Genomic DNA, 18,334 nt, shown 5'->3' with positions numbered 1-18,334 from the left:
TCTGTCCTTATTCCTACAGAAACCAAGGTCACTGCTAAATTCCTCACTAATTACGAGTGAAGAGCCAAAGGGGGGTCACACCTGCAGGGAGGAGTGGACAGGGCAGGTGACCCAAAATTGACCAGCACAGGTATTCCACCCCATCCACGTCATTCCCAGTATAAAGCCGGGGGATCACGGGGGTCTCGGGCCTTCTGCTTTTTTCGGGGGCCTCTGCCTGCTTGGGCTGCTTCTGCTGCTTCAGCCTTTGGCCAGTGTCCAAGCAGGACTCTGTTCGTTTTCCTGCTGCCCCCGATCCCGATCCCTGCATCCCTGAATCCAGCTCTTGACCATCGCTGGGCCCAGCCTGGGCCTTCCCGGAGCCTGCCCTGCAGGGCCGGGGGTGACGTGGCCGACCTCGGGGGAGCTCGATCTTGGTTTTATAAATATTTACATGTATATTTGATTATTCCAATATTATTATTATACTCTTTTTCATTATTATAGTTTATTAACACTGTTTTAACTTTCCAACCCATCAGTCTCTCTCCCTTTTCCCTTTCCCTTTGGCGGGGGGGGAGGGTTAACAGAGAGCATCTGCCACAGGTTTAAGAGCTGGCCCAGCTTTAAACCCTGACAAGGACTCACCAGGTCCTGAGCCCCAGCTGTAACTCCTGTTCCCACTCATTAGGATGGTCTCAGCTTGACCCAATCAAACGCCAGCACACAGCTGCATGAGGAATGCCCTCAACAAACACAACTTTTTATTTCTGTAGAAAACAAGATACTTTTAAGGAAGGACCAGCTTATGAAACAGCAGTTTGCATGTTAATAGATATAAATACACAGGGTTACAATTGAGTGGGAAATACATTTTAAAAAAAAAAGCTTTCAAGTACACACAATAAATGTAGTAAAATTGGACTATCCCCTCCGCACACCTGCCTCAGAGAGAAACGCTGCTCAAACGGAATGAACTTCCACCCCTGATCTGCCAACAGATCTCTCCACCAGACACGAGCTGCAGGAGGGCGTGAGGATGGGCAGGCCCAGAGGGTTAATATCCAGTGTTCAAGGTTAAGAGCAGATTTACCCATGACAGTTCAGTCCCCATTCTCTCAACTATCAGGATGCGTGTAGTGTGACACTTACCCAGCCGGCACGTTAAGAGAGCTACAAGAGGTAGGAAATACCTCCATACTTCCACCTTCAGGTCCCCGGAAGGGTAACGCTGTACAACTTCATTACCACGGCACCGTGGAAATCCTGTGACCCTGGGAGGCGTTTTGTCCTATGGGAGCTTAGAGACCTGTTACATCGCAAAAAGCTTTTACAAAAAATTTTACAAACTGAAGAGTAAAACTTCATGGGCCTCCAAGAGAGGAGGAAAAGGCATCTGAACAGCAGATACTCCCTGACCTCGCTCTACGTGCTCCCGTGTTAAAATAAACAACAGGGGGTTGCGTCCCATTTCCGAGCCACGCGACGGCAGAGATCCCGTGCTTCGCTGCAGCTGCTGCAAGTGCAAAGGGCAATTCAAGTTTTCCTACCAGGCTCCAAGAGAAAAAAAATTAAACGTTTGCAAAACCATTTTAAAACTCTTTAAACAATTTAAATCCGAACGGTTTCTATCAGAACATATTTTACACGTTTAAAAAGGAACTCGGGTTATTAAATAAGAACCTACATCTCTTAAAAACGGAGAGGTTTTTTACATGACAGCCAGGAGTGTGACTCGTCCTGTCTTCCAAAGCAGGAATGTTCATAAGTTATTCCTCTGAAGCGCCTCACAGAGGTTTTGGTTGGCATCTGGTTCCTCAGTCATCACCTCCACAGCCTCCCACTCCCCTGACCTGCTGGATTTCTTGATGGCCTCTACTACACTCTGCATGTACAGACCATCTTCAAAAGAGGCTGCCATGGAGACAGGTTTATGATCCCACGTCCGACGGTCTTCCTGGTCTTGGAAAGACTGCCGCAGCGCTTGCACCATGTACACCATTCCTTTTAGGTAAAGCAGCGGGATGTCTTTAAACCCCGTATCCAGAAGGCCCTTGTTGACAGTCAGAGAGTCTGTAAACAGTAGTTCTTCTTGGAGCGCCGTATTTTTCTGCCCATACAAGTCCGTCCCACGAGCTATGAGGCGACCGGCAGACCCAACGATCATGACTTCATGGGTGAACGATCCAGGCATGTTGAAGTTGAGAGTCACAGTGCAGCAGACGCCTTCGCTCATGAGCATCTGGAAAAAGCAGAAGTCATCGCTGGTGACGTGGCGGATCCCGCTTATAGCTGTGTTCTGCTTCACAAAAGTCTTGAGCAAACCGTGGACCTTCTCTGCTCTCCTGCTGATGAGGTGAGTGAGGAGGTCAACAATGTAGGTTCCCATCGTATGCAGACCGCCCCCTCCCATCAGCTCATCGCAGATCCAGTTGTACTTGTGGCTCAGCAGGCTTCCCCCATAAACTCGTACGTCGCAGATCATCACGTTGCCCACGTAGCGTTCTTCGATCAACTGCTTCATCTTCACAAAGGCGGGCAAGAAACGGAGGACGTTGCCAACGATGCTCATCAGCTTGGGGTAATACCTGGCAGCTGTGACCATCCGGAAGGCATCCACAGAGGTAGCAGCTTTCTCACAGATCACGTTCTTCCCTATTCCTGCAGCACAAATGAAAAAGAAAAAATAATATAGCACACATGAGCGAAACACGCTCAGATGCCCCAAAGGCTGTCAAGAAGCGGGGCTTTTGAGTCAGGCTTTCCTGCTGCGATTTCAAAGGCAAAGGCCTGGGAACTAAAACAGGAACGCTGAGCGCAGCAAGACTCAAAGCCGCTTCCAAGATGCTCCGGTTGCAGAGCTGACAAACCCCCACAGCGAGAGGCTCCAAATCGAGAGAGGATTTTTACCTGCCGCAAGATAAATGGCCAAATGGCATCACATGGCATCAAAGCCAACCCTTCTGGTCTGCACGTACAGCCTGCTCGTACAATGGGGCTGCAGAGGTGACCCCAATGACAGCTGCACTCCCAAGCTGACCCACCCTGGTTTTATTCCTGCTGATGCACTTTATCTCGTGCTCAGCCTCAATCAATGTAGGCGGTCAATAATTATTTCTTTTTAACTTTAAAGCAGAAATAAAGTAATGTAAAAGGGCAGCCCAGTGCAAGCTTCAACCAAATCCCGACATTTGGTGCCCTGCTGGTATTCCCTCTTCCTCCCCCATCTTCACCCTTTTCTCATGGCGTGGCTTTACTTTTCCATGTACATCTGTCCTGATAAAACACTTAATGTAAAGATTTTTCAATGTAACAACCAGGGCTACACCTAGAAGACTCCAGACATTAACTGCTGATGTCAGACCTGAAGGTCAGTCACGTCACACCACAGTTTCTGCCCAAGAATTGCAGGAATCACCGCGCCTGCTGGCAGGCACCTCTCTGAAAGCTTCTCCTCACCCAGGAGCAGACCGAGCTCCCTGCTCAGAACAGCTTTTCCTCGACTCCCCGGATGAGAAGATACCAGCACAAGCGCTTCAGTGGGTCTCTCACACAGGAGGGGAAGCCAGACCCCACACCGCAGCTCCGCCTCCTGGCTGCACCTAGCCAGCCTTTGGGGAACCCTCGGAGCAGGCCAGGGACCAGCGAGCTCCCGTGACACAGCTCAGCTCAGCCAGGGGACAACTGAGCTAGAAAAAACTCAGAACCTGGATTACGAATAGACACAAGCAAAAGCCAGTCACAGAAAATGACAAGACTACAATTTTTAGTGGTCTCTTCCAAAGAAATCCCCTAAATAAGATGTGAGTCAACAGAAGCTTTAATGAACAAAGGGTAAGGTCAAACTCCCTGGGGACAGCCCACAGGCAACCCCCTGTTTCAGGGATCATTTCTGACTCCCTCCTCCCCAGTCCCTGCTGAGATGAGGCACACTGCTCTGGTCGATACTCTGCAGGGCCAGCTGAGTGCCTCTTGAGATGCTTCAGCACCTGGTTTATCTGCTTTAAATGGCACTTATCTCAAGCCAGATTCCATTAAAAATAAGGAAAAAGCAAAAGGCTCTTCCCAGCAGCCTAAGCAGACCACAGCTCTCAAAGTTCACAGCAAATAAAAGCGACTCCGACCTGCCTACACGCGGGGTACAGCTCTGCGCTCAGCGCTCCCCGCCTGGCACAACCCCACCGCCCTCCACCACGGACGGGAGCTGGCTCGGGGTACAAACCCAACGTGGAAATATTCACTCCTCTTGGCTCTCTTTCTGGTGGGTTATTGCCCCAAGTTGGCTCTTCAAGGAGCCACACAAAAGGGGACGGAGGGCAGAGAGGGCCACCCGCCCCCACCCTCGCGTCGGTGCTGTGCTCCTTTTGCCGGCGCAGGCTGAGCCGCTTGAGCAGCTAAAACTGGCTGATGCCTTTTTTTGGGAGGGCAGCGCAGCGCACCGACAGCTCGGCACAGCCCGGCCAGCGCTGCCGGAGTGCCAGGACAGGGACCTGGGTGCACCATAACACCTCTGGGATAATCCTGGCGTTGCTCTCCATGGGATATCCACCCAGCTGTCCCCAAGCCCACAGAGCTGGCCATGCAGCAAGGACTGCTTGAGTTGCCTCTCCCAGTCAACCAGCGCTAGGACAAGAGGACACAGCCTCAAGCTTCGCCAGGGGAGGTTCAGGTTGGACATTAGGAAGCATTTCTTCTCAGCAAGGGTCATTAGCCATTGGAAGGGGCTGCCCAGGGAGGTGGTGGAGTCACCATCTCTGGAGGGGTTTAAGAAAAGCCTGGACATGGCACTTAGTGCCCTGGTCTAGGTGCCATGGTGGTGTCAGGGCAATGGTTGGACTCGATGATCCCAGAGGGCTCTTCCAACCTGGTTGATTCTGTGATTCTGTGACAAGTGCTGAGTCAGAGATGGCTACGAGGTCCCTCACCAACATAATGGCCATGCCTTCTATTTTCTGAGGCAGAGCAACTTACAACCCTCCTCTTGTTACTATTACTTTGATAATGAATAACCTGAACTTTGTACCATATTGTGTTCTTAAATCACCGCTGCAAAATTTTCTGTTGAGGTCCCCACCAGCGAGGAGACATGAGAGCCACCACGGCACTCTGGTGCTCCTCAGAGCCCTCCATGAGTCAGTTCAGCTCACCAGGTGAGCCTGGTTTAGAAAAGGAAGCTTCCTCTTTCCAAGCAGGCGGGTTAAATCAGCTCACAGGTGGGCCTAAGCCCACAGAAGGAGCTGCATGCCTGGAAGGAAGGAGGTGGAGCTGTGGAATTGGGTTTCCCCACCTCAGAGATGGGGAGCAAGGACAGCGTCTATGATCGCAGGCTGTCCTCAGGGTCTTCTCTGTGCATACCTCAGAGTGAACCCTGTCTGCAGGAAGCACATCCCCTTCTGCAGACCATCGCTCCCCTGAAGCCCTCCTAGGACACTAGAGAAAGACCTGATCTTCCTCCCTAGAACTTATTTCGTCCTTATCCAGGAAACAGGCTGTCCGCCCTGCCTGGTGACACCCAGCGCTGCTTCACGTCCTGGGAGACGGACGTTCCTCTGCCAGCTCTACCAGCTCCCAGCCCCTGTGGGCTCTGCAGGCTGCAATGAAGGTTCCTCTGAACGCCGTGCAGAGCGGGCGCGCAGGCTGACTTACACACCCCGGCCAAAGCACCTGCCAAGCCATCAGACCTGACCCCGGCCAAACTGAGACTCTGCTCCCGGCGCACAAGAAACCACCTCTCCCCAAGCGCACTTCCAGGCAGGTGCACCCTTCACAACAGGCATTACTAGCTCTGCACACAGGAGCAACTCCTCTTATTTATGGCTTTGTAACTGGTGGTTGTAGTAAGGGGAAGGAAATGAGAAATAAAGGTCACCGTTGCCAGGAGTCCTTAAACAAACCATCTACTCCTGTGATCAGCAGCAAAAGCACCTGCTAGATTCCAAGAATTTTCAAACCAATTCCTGATTTGCTAAATAAACTAAACATTTAAAAAGAGGTCTCAGCTCTCATTAACATAATACGGCCAAATCAGGGCTTCTCTCAATGAAAGAATGGATTCCAAGTGTGCTCACATCCTATGGAAGCAATCAAAAACCAGGCAAGCCAAGACTTATCGGACAGCAGAATAAACTAGACTATTTTCTCCTAAAGGAATCTTATGTCTCTAGTCAGATCCACGCTGGCCATCAGCAGCGAGGCCTCGGCCTCAGTTAGCCACGTCACATCCAAAACTCGCCACACGTGAAGTGTTTTCCAGTGCTGGTTAATAAACTGCAAGCACAGAAAACTCACTGCTTTCTCACGCTACCTGGTGGATGCTACCCAGAGCCATGCCAGCAGCTGGGGATGGCAACAAGTCCCAGCAATTGCCAGGACACCCCCCTCCTGGTAGGGAGGGTGCCAGCGTGGGCAGGAGGAAGGGATCCCACAGCTGGTGGAGCCTTGGGAGGGAGAGCGTGCATGAAAAGACAGGAGAAGTGCAGCCCCAACCTTAAAGAGTTGGCTCTCTCCACAATCAACGTGCACGTGAGCCGTGGTCTCCTCTCTGCTTCAGGCCGGACGAGAAGGACACTGAGACCACCCATGGCCCACCGCTCCATCGAGAAGGTCCTTCGTGTCCCGGGGGACCCACTGAGCAGCCTGGAATAGGAGGTAGCCCACCAGAGCTGCTGCTGTCCTGTGTCCGGGTGGGACAAGCAGAGGCACCCGTGCACAGAGGTGTCCCCAGAGCGCAGTCAGGAGGGGACCGGTCACATGCCATGCAGCCTGCCCTGGCAGTGCAAGGAGAGGGCTGGGACAGCCTTCTCACCACAGCACCTACCACCTCACCTCTTTGGGTGTTCCTTTGCCTGGCTATCACAGCCACAGCTGCCCATCCAACGTGAACAGCTGAACTCCCCAGCCCTGCCCCTCTCTGCACCAGTTATGATGTTGACTCGAACTACTAAATCCATTTATCCCATGTAAATACGTCCACTGAACTGAAGCCCCAGTTCTTCACTCCCCTGAATACATCAGATACCTGAGGTTGCACCTAGGAAGATGTACAACTGGTTGCTGTTAACCATTGCTTTGTCCACCCTAAGAAGCTGGGAGCATCTGAGGAGTCTTCCCCAAACAACCGGCTGTTTCAGCCGTACTTGCTTTGGGAGCCTCCCAATGAATGACCTCTCACTCCAGAACACCCTCCTTCATGTCATTTCTTGTTTGCCTACGGTTTGAAAAGACCTCCACACTACTTGTTACAGAGACAGGGAGCACAACATGCAAAGAGCACTCACAGCACGCTTGTTCATCCTGTTCCAAGGATTTGTCACAACCCAAAGCAGTGACAGAGCCCTTTCCGACTCCTTCCTTCACAATTAACACCTACGTGCTATAATTTGTAGGGACTCCACAAAATCAGGGAGTCAACCAACCTACGTTGCAAAGATGTTTTAAACGGTGTAGTCAACCAGCACAAACCAAGAGAGACAAGTAAAAGGTTCCTCTGTAGCCGCTCCACAAACCATCCGTGTGACAGCTGGGCTCGGGACGTGCAGCAGCATCACCTTGAGCACCCTGAAGAAATTTTACTTGGAGGACTTAGCATGTTCTGCCTCCCTGAACTTGGTCTCATGCACAAACAGCCCATGGTTTACATTCCACTCCAGCCGGTAACTCCGCTCTGCGCTCACCTAAAGCAAAGGTGGATGCGTTTTAACTGTGGGACATCAACCACAACACAGACATTTTGTAAATTAATTTAGTTCCTCTGAGATCAAAAGCAGCACAAATTTTAGGCTGGCTTCTTGCTTTGCCTGTTGCAGAGATAAAACCCTAAGATTACACTGATCTTAATTAATTATCCTCCAGCCTTTGATCTGTTCTGTCTGGTTCGTGAACTCAATCCAGTGTTACTGCTTTGTCCCCGTGATGCCAAAGTTGTTCCTAAGCTTGTTTATGGATGTCTGTCAGTAAGAAACCTATGCAAGAAACGGCACCACCTGGAAAAACTGAGTCTCTCCCTCCTCTCTGCCTGAAATAAAAATGTAAGTGCATTTTAAAATAATTAAAAAATAAACAATGAAAGTATAAAAAAGTGTACAAATAAGTAATAAAAGTGTAAGCACTTTGAAAACAAAGAAACCCAACAAAGCAAAACACACAAGACCACCACACCACATCCCAGCCTCTCGGCTAGTGAACACCCCTCTGTTACACACCATTCCCAACCAATAATTCTGCAATTATAAACATCACTGTATAAATCAGAACTTCCAGAGAATAAACCACGCTTTACTGCTTCATCCCTTGATTCCCCTGGGTTTTTCACCTTTCCACTTCTCTATACTTGCAGTCAAGCACATGTATCCCCTCTGTACTTCTGCACCAGCTTTGTCTCCCTTTCCTCCTCTGGATAATGCCATCTTGCGGGATCCCGGCCTTCAAAGAAAGAATCTCAACCCATTTTCATTACTAATTCACCAGAGGAGGTTCAATCCTCTCCTTTTAGCCCACTGGACCATCAAGAGCCATGAGAACTACTGAAACACTTAGGACCTAAGAAGTGTTTAAAAGAACTTTGAGCAAATTTAAAGAGAGAAATTCTAACTTACAGTTCAAATATTCAAAAAATCAGACTACCTTAAATTGAAAAGACAGTACTCTAACAAGGTAAACAAACACATCTAAATGTAAAAGAGAAAAAAAAAGAGCCTGGAACCTCTCTCTGCATATCTGAGTGGCATCGCAAATGTTCGTGCAGGGAGTTGTTTACTTCCAAACCAAATTACTGTAGAGCAAAGAGGCCAAGAACAACAAACCACCCTGGCTCACACGGCTTGAGATATTACCCGTCCTAAAATTAACTCCTGTGGATCTCCTGTAAACACAGTAAAAATATCACACTTGTTATTTAGAGAATTAGATGCAAACTCACACCCACGCACCGTGAGAAGACATTAACACTACAAAGTCACACGCTGGAGAATTAACAAATGTCAGGATGTCCCGGCAGTTGGCTCCCACCTCCCTGCCCAACCCGTCTGGGTGTCATCCCCCCTCTCCCAGACACCTTCACCCAGCCCACTGGATTCATCCCGCTGTCCCCAACATCTCCTCCCCACCCAGCATCTGCCCTCCTGCGTCAGCTGGAAGGATTCCTCCAGCCAGTCTGCACCTGGGGCCACCCCAGCCTGCTAGGGACACGGGTGGCCAAAGAGAGCTCCGGGTGGTGGCCAGGGTCACGGCACGCTGGCTGAAAGCGGTGTCTGCAGAGAATTTAGGTCCTAACTCACAAGATTCTACTGAGCTCATGCAAACATTTTTTTTTTCCAAATGCTTTCAAACTTTCACGTTTGTGGGGGAGACAGAAAGCAGAGCTGAACCGCCCCCCCACCCCAGGCAAATCTTGGTTTCCTATTGCAGAACATGGGAAGATTTGAAATTAATTAAGCAACTTAAGTTGTTATTTGGTGTTTTTTTTAATACGGCCATAAAAAACATCTTCCCCTCTCATCATAACCTCTGAAACAGCTCATTTTTATTAAAACCTCCCCACCGTAAGTTCAGCCTGAAGAAGACATGGGATATTTTAGCCCAATTTCAAGATTTGCCAGGCTATAAGCAACCATAAATGGTATTTTTACCAAAAAATCTAGGTAACCTTTCTCGCAGACGGCGCTACCAATTCCACACAAAACCTTTAGCACTGCATTTGCACGTTGGTGCAACCAGAATCGTGCTGGGATAACAGCTTCAACCTTCAATCTGCCAACGAGCTATGGATTTTTGGTCCAACTCCAAAGAGAAAAAGGTACCTAGAGCCTTCACAGCAATTTGCCGAGTTAGTGGTGGAGGGATATTGATGCAAACCAAATCTACGTCCTGATGCAGCAAGACATCGTCAGTTCGACTCGTGTAGAAGGAGATGTTCAGCTCCTCTGCCAGCTGTTTGGCTTCCTCTTCGGTCTTCCCCCAAAGCGCTTCGATGGAGAAGCCTTCTGCCCTCAGCAAGGGCACCAGTACCCGGGCGGTGCTGCCAGTTCCAAACACCCCCACTCCAGGAAGCATTTTCATTCTGCGTTCATTCAAGCATCAGGGTCTACACGTAGGCCTTCGAGAAAACGTTCAGCTCCTCAGCTTTCCCTTCCATCCACAGTTCCTAAAACGTGAAAAGTTACAAGTCAGCATCAACAAAAGGCATATTTTGATGTCAAATGCATCTAGCCTGAACGCTAGCGTCTAGCCTTCGTACAGCATTCAACATTTTCAAGGATTCTAATGAAAAAAAAAAACCAAAACCCCCCAAACTTGCAATTTGTAGAGAAACACTACTAAGGGACAAGTCTAACAATCCTGTTGTTGCAGAAGAAAGGTAAGAAAGCAGCTTGGCAAAGACATGAGTATCTCCTGAGCTTCAAAACTCGGGACGCACGTACAGAAACACGCACGAGAGCGCCGGGACAAACCAGGGATGGCGAGGGACAAACTGGGAGTGACAGGAAGCGTGAAGGGGACAGGACGTAGAGTCTATTGCCCTGGCAGTAAAAGCAGCACTGCTGTAGTTGTGATGATGTAAGTCTCCAAATGAGATAAAGCTTTGTGTGATCACAGAATCGTTTTGGTTGGGAAGGACCTTTGAGACCATCGAGTCCAACCGTTAACCCAGCACTGCCAAGGCCACCACTAACCCATGTCCCTCAGCACCACATCTACACGGCTTTTAAATCCCCCCAGGGATGGGGACTCCACCACTGCCCTGGGCAGCCTGTGCCAGTGCTTGACAACCCTTGATGAGGTAATATCTTTTATTAGACTGACGGAGATAGCTGGAAATAACAGGCAAGCTTTTGGGCACATCAATCTTTCTTCCAAATTAAATACACAAACTGAAAACAACGACTTGGAGCTTAACAATTTGATGGCAAATAGCTAAATCACTCCAGAGAACATCTAGAAAACACATCCTGTGGGGAAAGCCTGGATTCACTGAGCTCCTTTAGCCTGGGGAGAACAAGGCTACAAGGAGAGATAAGGTCAGTGTTTAACTACACTGAAAACTGCTTTCAGAGAGGAAGAGGGCACTCCTCTCTGTCCACTGCGGGTAGTTAAAAGCTTCACTTAACTCGGGACAGATAAAAATATCTCCTCCTGCCCACGCCACTGAATCTCTAGGAATGCAGGGTTTGCACACAATTATTATATTCCCTACACACAAACATTCGGTGCAGTCACACTTCTTTTGGTCTTTTAAGTATTTCCTGGTAAATGAATCCTTTCAGAACCCCACTTACCAGTTTGTCTTAGAACTGCTCCTGCCTGAACTGCCTTTAGCGCTAACTGGAGGAGAGACGGCAGAACCCTCCTCAATCCGTGACACCGCCGCAACCTACGGTCTGGCCTCTGTTCTGGGCCTTTTTGTATTCTCATCTACTACACCCACTGTTGACCTCTTTTGAATGACTGTTTTTAGAAAGACAAAGTTTTCTTAATTTTATAAACATGACAAATTCCGTTTTCTTTAGAAGTGTACTATGAAAAAGCAAAGACCGTGTCGCAAAGAGAGCTGGGACCAACACCAGATCAACACCTTTGGAAAAAAAATCCCCACGAGCCACAAGAATCACGATGATGTGGTCTAGACACTAAACTAGGAAACAGAAACAGCGGCACTTGTGGGTATTTTGTTTTGCAAAACATACACAAATATTTACAGATGCAATAAAACACCTTATGAAATGTTTACTGAATTAATTCAGTATGGTTTTTGCTTGTCCTGTGTGATATTAGGTTTGCAGCGATACAGTCACGGTCTGTCTTTATAAACAAGAAGAAAGTTCATTTGAAATTTAATTAACTCCTTTTTATCCCACATTTAGCAGAACACTCAAAGAAAGACGGTGTCAACAGGATCTTGAAAATATTTACTGTTCTATGTAAAAGGGTAATTTACTGGCAGGAAGTATTCAGGCTTGTTTTCTATAAATGATGCAAACAAAAAGTCTTGCAGCTGGATGGACAGTAAATATAACTGTTGAAGGCCCCACACATCTATATTTGGCAGTTTACAGGCTGGGAGCAGAAAAACTGATGATGCAAGAACTTTTAAGGACACCAGCTCACCGCTACTACCACAACAAATCAAGAATTGGCCTACCCAGCCTCAGCGATGACATCTAGCAAGGCAGCCACGCTCTCAGGGTATGGAGACACGGCTTGCAGAGTTACAGGGCCCAGCAGGGCTTGAGACCCCCCGACTTGCTACAAGAGAGACCACCCTCACTACAAGGAAGACCTTGAGGTGCTGGAGCGAGTCCAGAGAAGGGCAACGGAGCTGGTGAAGGGTCTGGAGCACAAGTGTGACGGGAAGCGGCTGAGGGACCTGGGGGGGTTTAGCCTGGAGAAAAGGAGGCTGAGGGGAGACCTTCTCGCTCTCTACAACTGCCTGAAAGGAGGGTGTAGTGAGGGGGGGGTTGGTCTCTTCTCCCAGGTAACAAGTGACAGGATGAGAGGAAACGGCCTCAAGTTGTGCCAGGGGAGGTTTAGGTTGGAGATCAGGGACCATTTCTTCCCCAAAAGGGTTGTCAAGCACTGGAACAGGCTGCCCAGGGCAGTGGTGGAGTCCCCATCCCTGGGGGGATTTAAAAGCCGTGTAGATGTGGTGCTGAGGGACATGGGTTAGTGGTGGGCTTGGCAGTGCTGGGTTAACGGTTGGACTTGATGATCTTAAAGGTCCTTCCCAACCAAAACGATTCTGTGATTCTGTTCTATGAAATACTGCAGCCCGTGGGCTCTGCAGAGAGAAGCAGTACCGACCAGGGGACATGCTTCTCTTCCCTCACCTGTGGGCTACCTGCAGCCTCTTATTCCCTTCTCCAGTCTTTCGCCAACTGGGAAGCCCTGGTTTGTCTGGACAGTCACAGTGGGACGGATGTGGATGCTGAAGGGCAGCAAAAACACAGTCCTTGCACAGGGCAGGTCACAGAGTGTACTTGGTGCAGGCAGAATAAAGGAGAACACATTGGTACCCCCCCTCCCCACACACACACCTTGCAGACACACTCAGGCACTGGTAGATGAGACATTCCAGCCGAGGCCACCCTGGGGAAGGAATGTAAAAACCCACTGCAGCAGAACGAGACCACAGCTGAGGAGAGAGGCAGCTGTAATTAACAGCTAAGATCGAACAGACCCCAAACGAACAGCACTGTGCCACCACAGAAGCCCCCCGAGCACCGTTCTCGGGAGCTCTACCTGCGTTTCTGATACCTGTCCTCTAAGGGGGGAGGAAAAAAAAGCAGATCTGGGAACAGCACAGACAAAGGAGGTCAAAAACATACATCATACTCTACATAGGTATGACCTAAGCAAGCAAAGGTTCCTCAGTCTGGAAAAGATGCCACCAAGAGGCATGTCACGGAAGGTAATAAAGTCACGAGTGGCTCGGGATGGAGGAAGACCAATTTTTCACTGTTTCTCCCAATGCAAGAACAAACCAAACAGAGCTCAGGGGGGGTGGGATCAAAAGAATCTAAAGGAGGTGGTTCTTCACCTCAGACTTGGGTGTGAAACGCCTTGCCACAGGGTTTTACAAGGAGTCAAAAGGGAGACTGGAAAATTTCAAGGAATCCGCTGAGGGTCACATCTAGCACAAGCAGCTGAGCTGAAAATTAGTGAAAACTGGATCCAGCCGAGCACAGAAACAGCTCTGAGAAATAAATGCCTGAAACTGCGACCAGCATCACCTTAGAGTTAGGTACAATGGCTACGTGTTTACTCTAGGACCCAGCGAGTCTAAAACCTTCAGACAAGTCTCCCCAAATTAGTCACACGAATCATGAAAAGCCTTTTATAAGCCAATCTTTCAGAAAAGGAAACCCCTCATGCATTGATACCTCCCATGACCAAACACTGGAATGAACACTTTTCTGAGGACCCTCCCACGGAAACACCAGAAGGGCAGGGCTTTCATCTGGAGGTGAAAACCAGACTGAAACAGGTTCTCTCTCACGTCAGGAGATACAAACCAATCTCCTTTATAGAGAGATGAAATAATCAATGCCTGCAGCTTCATTCTGAACTTAAATTTTCAAACAGAAGCACTTAAAACTCTTTAATCTTGTTGCTAGGCTGACATTCCTTTTTGTGGCCACAAAACATTTCCATTCTTGCTGAATTTCACAGCGAGTTTGAAGTCCCATCCTACAGCCACAGAAAGGAGCTGTTTGATGCTTTTGGTATACATAGCAACAAGCATTTATGTGACCCAATGCAATGAAAAACCTGATGATTCCTACAGGATCCAACACAATTCCACGTTGAAGCAGTCAGGGAGTTCAGAAGGCAGAAATCTCAAAAACTAAATAGTACAGTTAAGGACTACGGCACCCAGAAACCACTGTGGACCACTACAGATGGCCAAAGGTAGTAAAAGAATAACAGCCTGTGTCCAGAGGGATGCTGGTCAGGGTGACACTGGCTCTGCTGAAGGAGAAAGCAATTCATGCTTCTCCAACTCATCCTAAAAAGTTCCATTTTGGTTCCAAGGAAGGTGGAGGAGCACACCAGCAACAGGGGCACTGGTTTCATCCAGTTGGTCGCTGCTGTTGAGTTTGCAAAGAAAGCAAAGACAAGCAACAAGGGCTGTACGAGTAATAAAGTTGTTATCAGTTCTGACATCCTCACGGATCTTAAGGTCGCACAAGAATCTTTGACAAAATCTACTCAGGAACTACTCAGGTTTTCACTCTGCAGCGGGGGTCTTACACCTGTGACGTTAACGCACTGCAGAGACCTGCTGTGAAAACAGATGCTGCCCCAGAACTGTCAGTTCTGCAAGGACCCCAGCAGAGGTGACAGAAATGCTGGTGGAGACTGCGGGCATCACTCTGGAAGGCAGCAAGATCTCTGCAGGGATAGAGCTGGGGGAACTTCACTGGACCACCCTGAGAAGCTGGAGGTCACCTCATACGTGAAGTCATTCCTTCCTGCAGCTCTGTATGCAACAGTTCACACACACGTGGGTTGATGTCAAAGAGACCGACATGCTTTCCTCACTGAACGTGCTTTTAATTCGGCGCAAGCAGGTTGTACGATAACCCACGAGTCCAAAGCCTCGAGCAGCCACCACAGCTCAAGGCAAGGCTGGTGCAGCGCTCTGCCCTTCCTGCTCCAGACGTGCAACAGCAAAGGCCCCGTTCCTGGCACACCGCTCCCCGCAGCCACCGCCCGAGGTCAAAGGCAGCGGCGAGGACCGTGCCAGAAACGGCAGCAGCTGGAAAAGCGTGGAAACCAAGCGGCCCTCACGCTACCACCGTGCTGCAAAGCTCGGGGCAGGGCCATGGCAGCTCCGGGGATGCCTCTGGCACGGCCCACGGTGCTCTCTGCTCACCGGGGCTGCACGGCTTGGGCGGCTGCTCTGTGGGGGGGGGGTCCCTCACAGGGCTGGACCGGGCAGGCCCCCCCTCACCTCACCGGGCTGGACCGGGCAGGCCCCCCCCCACCTCACCGGGCTGGACCGGGCAGGCCCCCCCCCACCTCACCGGGCTGGACCGGGCAGGCCCCCCCCCACCTCACCTCACCGGGCTGGACCGGGCAGGCCCCCCCCCCACCTCACCGGGCGGGACCGGGCAGGCCCCCCCCCACCTCACCTCACCGGGCTGGACCGGGCAGGCCCCCCCCCACCTCACCTCACCGGGCTGGACCGGGCAGGCCCCCCCCCACCTCACCTCACCGGGCTGGACCGGGCAGACCCCCCCACCCCACCTCACGGGGCTGAACCGGGCAGGCCCCCCCCGACCTCACCTCACGGGGTTGGACCGGGCAGGCCCCCCCTCACCTCACCGGGCTGGACCGGGCAGGCCCCCCCCACCTCACCTCACCCCAGGGCACCGGCCCACACTGACAAAGTCCTGCCGAGACCCCCCGGGCCCCTCCCGGCCCAGCGCCCGCACCCCCCTCGCCACCAAGCAACCCCGGGCCGGTACAGGGGGCCCGGGGAGCGCCCCGAGGTGCCCTTACCTGCCGCCGGCCGGCGGAGGGACCCCCGCCGCCGCCCCCCGCGCATCCTCCGGCCGGGCGCGCTCCCGGCGCGGCGCGCGGTAACGCCCTGTCCGGCCCGGCCCGCGCAGGCGCACACGCAGCGGCCCCGCCCCTCAGCGGGCAGCGGCTCCGGGAATGGCGGCGCCCTGGACGGCTTCACCTGCCGCGGGGAGGGCGGCCTATCCCTCGGCCGGACAGCGACGGGAGGGCGGGCCTTCAGCTGACGGACAGCGCCGACAGCCAGTAGGAGGCCGGCGCGGCGCGTCCTCGTCTCATTGATGCGCTCTCCCGAGCCTCTCAGGGGAGATGCTGCGGCCCCCCAGCGCGCCCCCGGCTGCCTTGTACTGGGGAGCCCAGCGCCGGGCCCAGCGCTCCGGGGGCGGCCCCGCCAGTGGCAGGACCCCCACACACACCCCCCCCCCCCTCCTCCTGGCAGGGCTCTGCTGGGGCAGCCCAGCACCGCGGCGTCAGGACGCGGAGCTGTTGGGGCGAGTCCAGAGGAGGCCACGGAGATGCTCAGAGGGCTGGAGCCCCTCTGCTCTGGAGACAGGCTGAGAGAGCTGGGGCTGTTCAGCCTGGGGAAGAGAAGGCTCCAGGGAGACCTTCTAGCACCTTCCAGTGCCTGAAGGGGCTACAGGAAAGCTGGAGAGGGGCTTTTGACAAGGGCATGGAGTGACAGGATGAGGGGGAACGGTTTTAAACTGAAAGAGGGGAGATTGAGGTGAGATGTGAGGAAGAAATTCTTTGCTGTGAGGGTGGTGAGAGCCTGGCCCAGGTTGCCCAGAGAAGCTGTGGCTGCCCCCTCCCTGGCAGTGTTCAAGGCCAGGTTGGATGGGGCTTGGAGCAACCTGGTCTGGGGGAAGGTGTCCCTGCCCGTGGCAGGGGGGTGGGACTGGATGGGCTTTAAGGTCCCTTCCATGATTCCATGAGTCTTCTTTGCAGCTGGTGTTCAGCTCGGTGTCCACCAGCACCCCATGGCCTTTTCCACTCGTGCTTCTGCTGGTGGCTTCACTGAGATGTGCCGCAGGCTGGTGGTCGCCTGGCCCAGCACAGTGAGGGCTCTGGGTGGGGTGTTCTACTGGTTTTGGCTGGGATAGAGTTAATTTTCTTCCTAGTAGCTGGTATGGGGCTGCTTTGGATTTCTGCTGGAAACTGTTGATAACACAGGGATGTAACTGCTGAGCAGTGCTTACACAGAGCCAAGGCCTTTCCTGCTTCTCACCCCACCAGCGAGGAGGCTGGGGGTGCACAAGAAATAGGGAGGGGACACAGCAGGGACAGCTGACCCCAGCTGACCAAAGGGATGTCCCACACCATATGACATTGTGCTCAGCGTATAAAGCTGGGGAAAAGGAGGAAGAAGGGGGGCACGTTCGGAGTGGTGGTGTTTGTCTCCCCAAGTCACCGTTACTCGTGGTGGAGCCCTGCGCTCCTGGGGATGGCTGAACACCTGCCTGCTGATGGGCAGTGGTGAATGAATTCCTTGCTTTGCTTGGCTCGCATGTGCAGCTTTTGCTTTACCTATTAAACTGTCTTTATCTCAACTCAGGAGTTTTCTCACTTCTGCCCTTCCAATTCTCTCCCCCATCCCACCACGGGGAGTGAGCGAGCGGCTGCATGGGGCTTGGTTGCCTTCTGGGGTTAAACCTCGACAGATGTCCTGGGACTGGGATTTCAGCTCAATGTGCCTCCAAGCCCTGTCAGCTCCTCCATCCACATGGGGAACTTGTGCAGTGAGAGTTCCTGGGTGTAGTCTTCAGCTCAGGGGATCCGTGTCTCACTGTGAGTCTTCATTGCTCAAAGAAGTTCCTTGTTACAGGCAGGCTGAGGGCTGGATTCTGCTCAGCCACCGAAAGTGCACTTTCGGAGACCCCGGGGAGAGCAGAGCAGCACAAAACCCAAAGAAGAGCCCCTGTACAGCCACCATGCTCCATCTGAGGACAGCCCTTCTCCTCACGCTGCTCCTCATCCTCTCCCAGCATTGCACAGGAGGGTCCTCACCTGCTCCCAACAGGCTGCACGGTGCTGCAGGAGAGGAAGACCTCAGTGGCAGGGCATCAGGCAAGTGTTCCTGAGCACCTTTTGTATTCCCCTGGTTCCCTGCAAGGGGGCAGGGAGTTGCTGAGAAGTTCCATTGGTGGTGCAGCAATTGAGGAAGGTCTTGCTGGAGAAGGTCTTGCTGGAGAAGGTCTTGCTGAGCCCCGGTCCTGGGGAGATGCATGCAGGTCTGCGATGGAGGAGGAGGCTGTGCATGGAAAGGGAAGGGCTCCTGGTTTTTGCTATCACTGACTTGTTCTTGCTGAGCTCTGTTCACGCTCTTCCTGTTTCCCCCCTC

General features: G+C 51.9%; 1 protein-coding gene across 1 annotated transcript; it reads right to left on the bottom strand.

Moving 5' to 3' along the window:
• Window positions 1-730: 730 nt before the first annotated feature.
• On the bottom strand, window positions 731-16,063 carry GFOD2 (Gfo/Idh/MocA-like oxidoreductase domain containing 2). The gene is made up of 3 exons (XM_068411309.1): window positions 15,979-16,063; window positions 9,777-10,120; window positions 731-2,640 (listed from the first exon to the last, which is right to left on the bottom strand). The coding sequence occupies exons 2-3, from the start codon at window positions 10,033-10,035 to the stop codon at window positions 1,742-1,744; spliced, it is 1,158 nt and encodes a 385-aa protein (XP_068267410.1). The 5' UTR covers window positions 10,036-10,120; window positions 15,979-16,063; the 3' UTR covers window positions 731-1,741.
• Between the last annotated feature and the right edge of the window lie 2,271 nt (window positions 16,064-18,334).

This window comes from Nyctibius grandis, chromosome 12 (assembly GCF_013368605.1).
Source record: "Nyctibius grandis isolate bNycGra1 chromosome 12, bNycGra1.pri, whole genome shotgun sequence".
NCBI classification, from domain to species: domain Eukaryota; kingdom Metazoa; phylum Chordata; class Aves; order Nyctibiiformes; family Nyctibiidae; genus Nyctibius; species Nyctibius grandis.
This window is presented reverse-complemented; position numbering and strand designations above follow the sequence as displayed.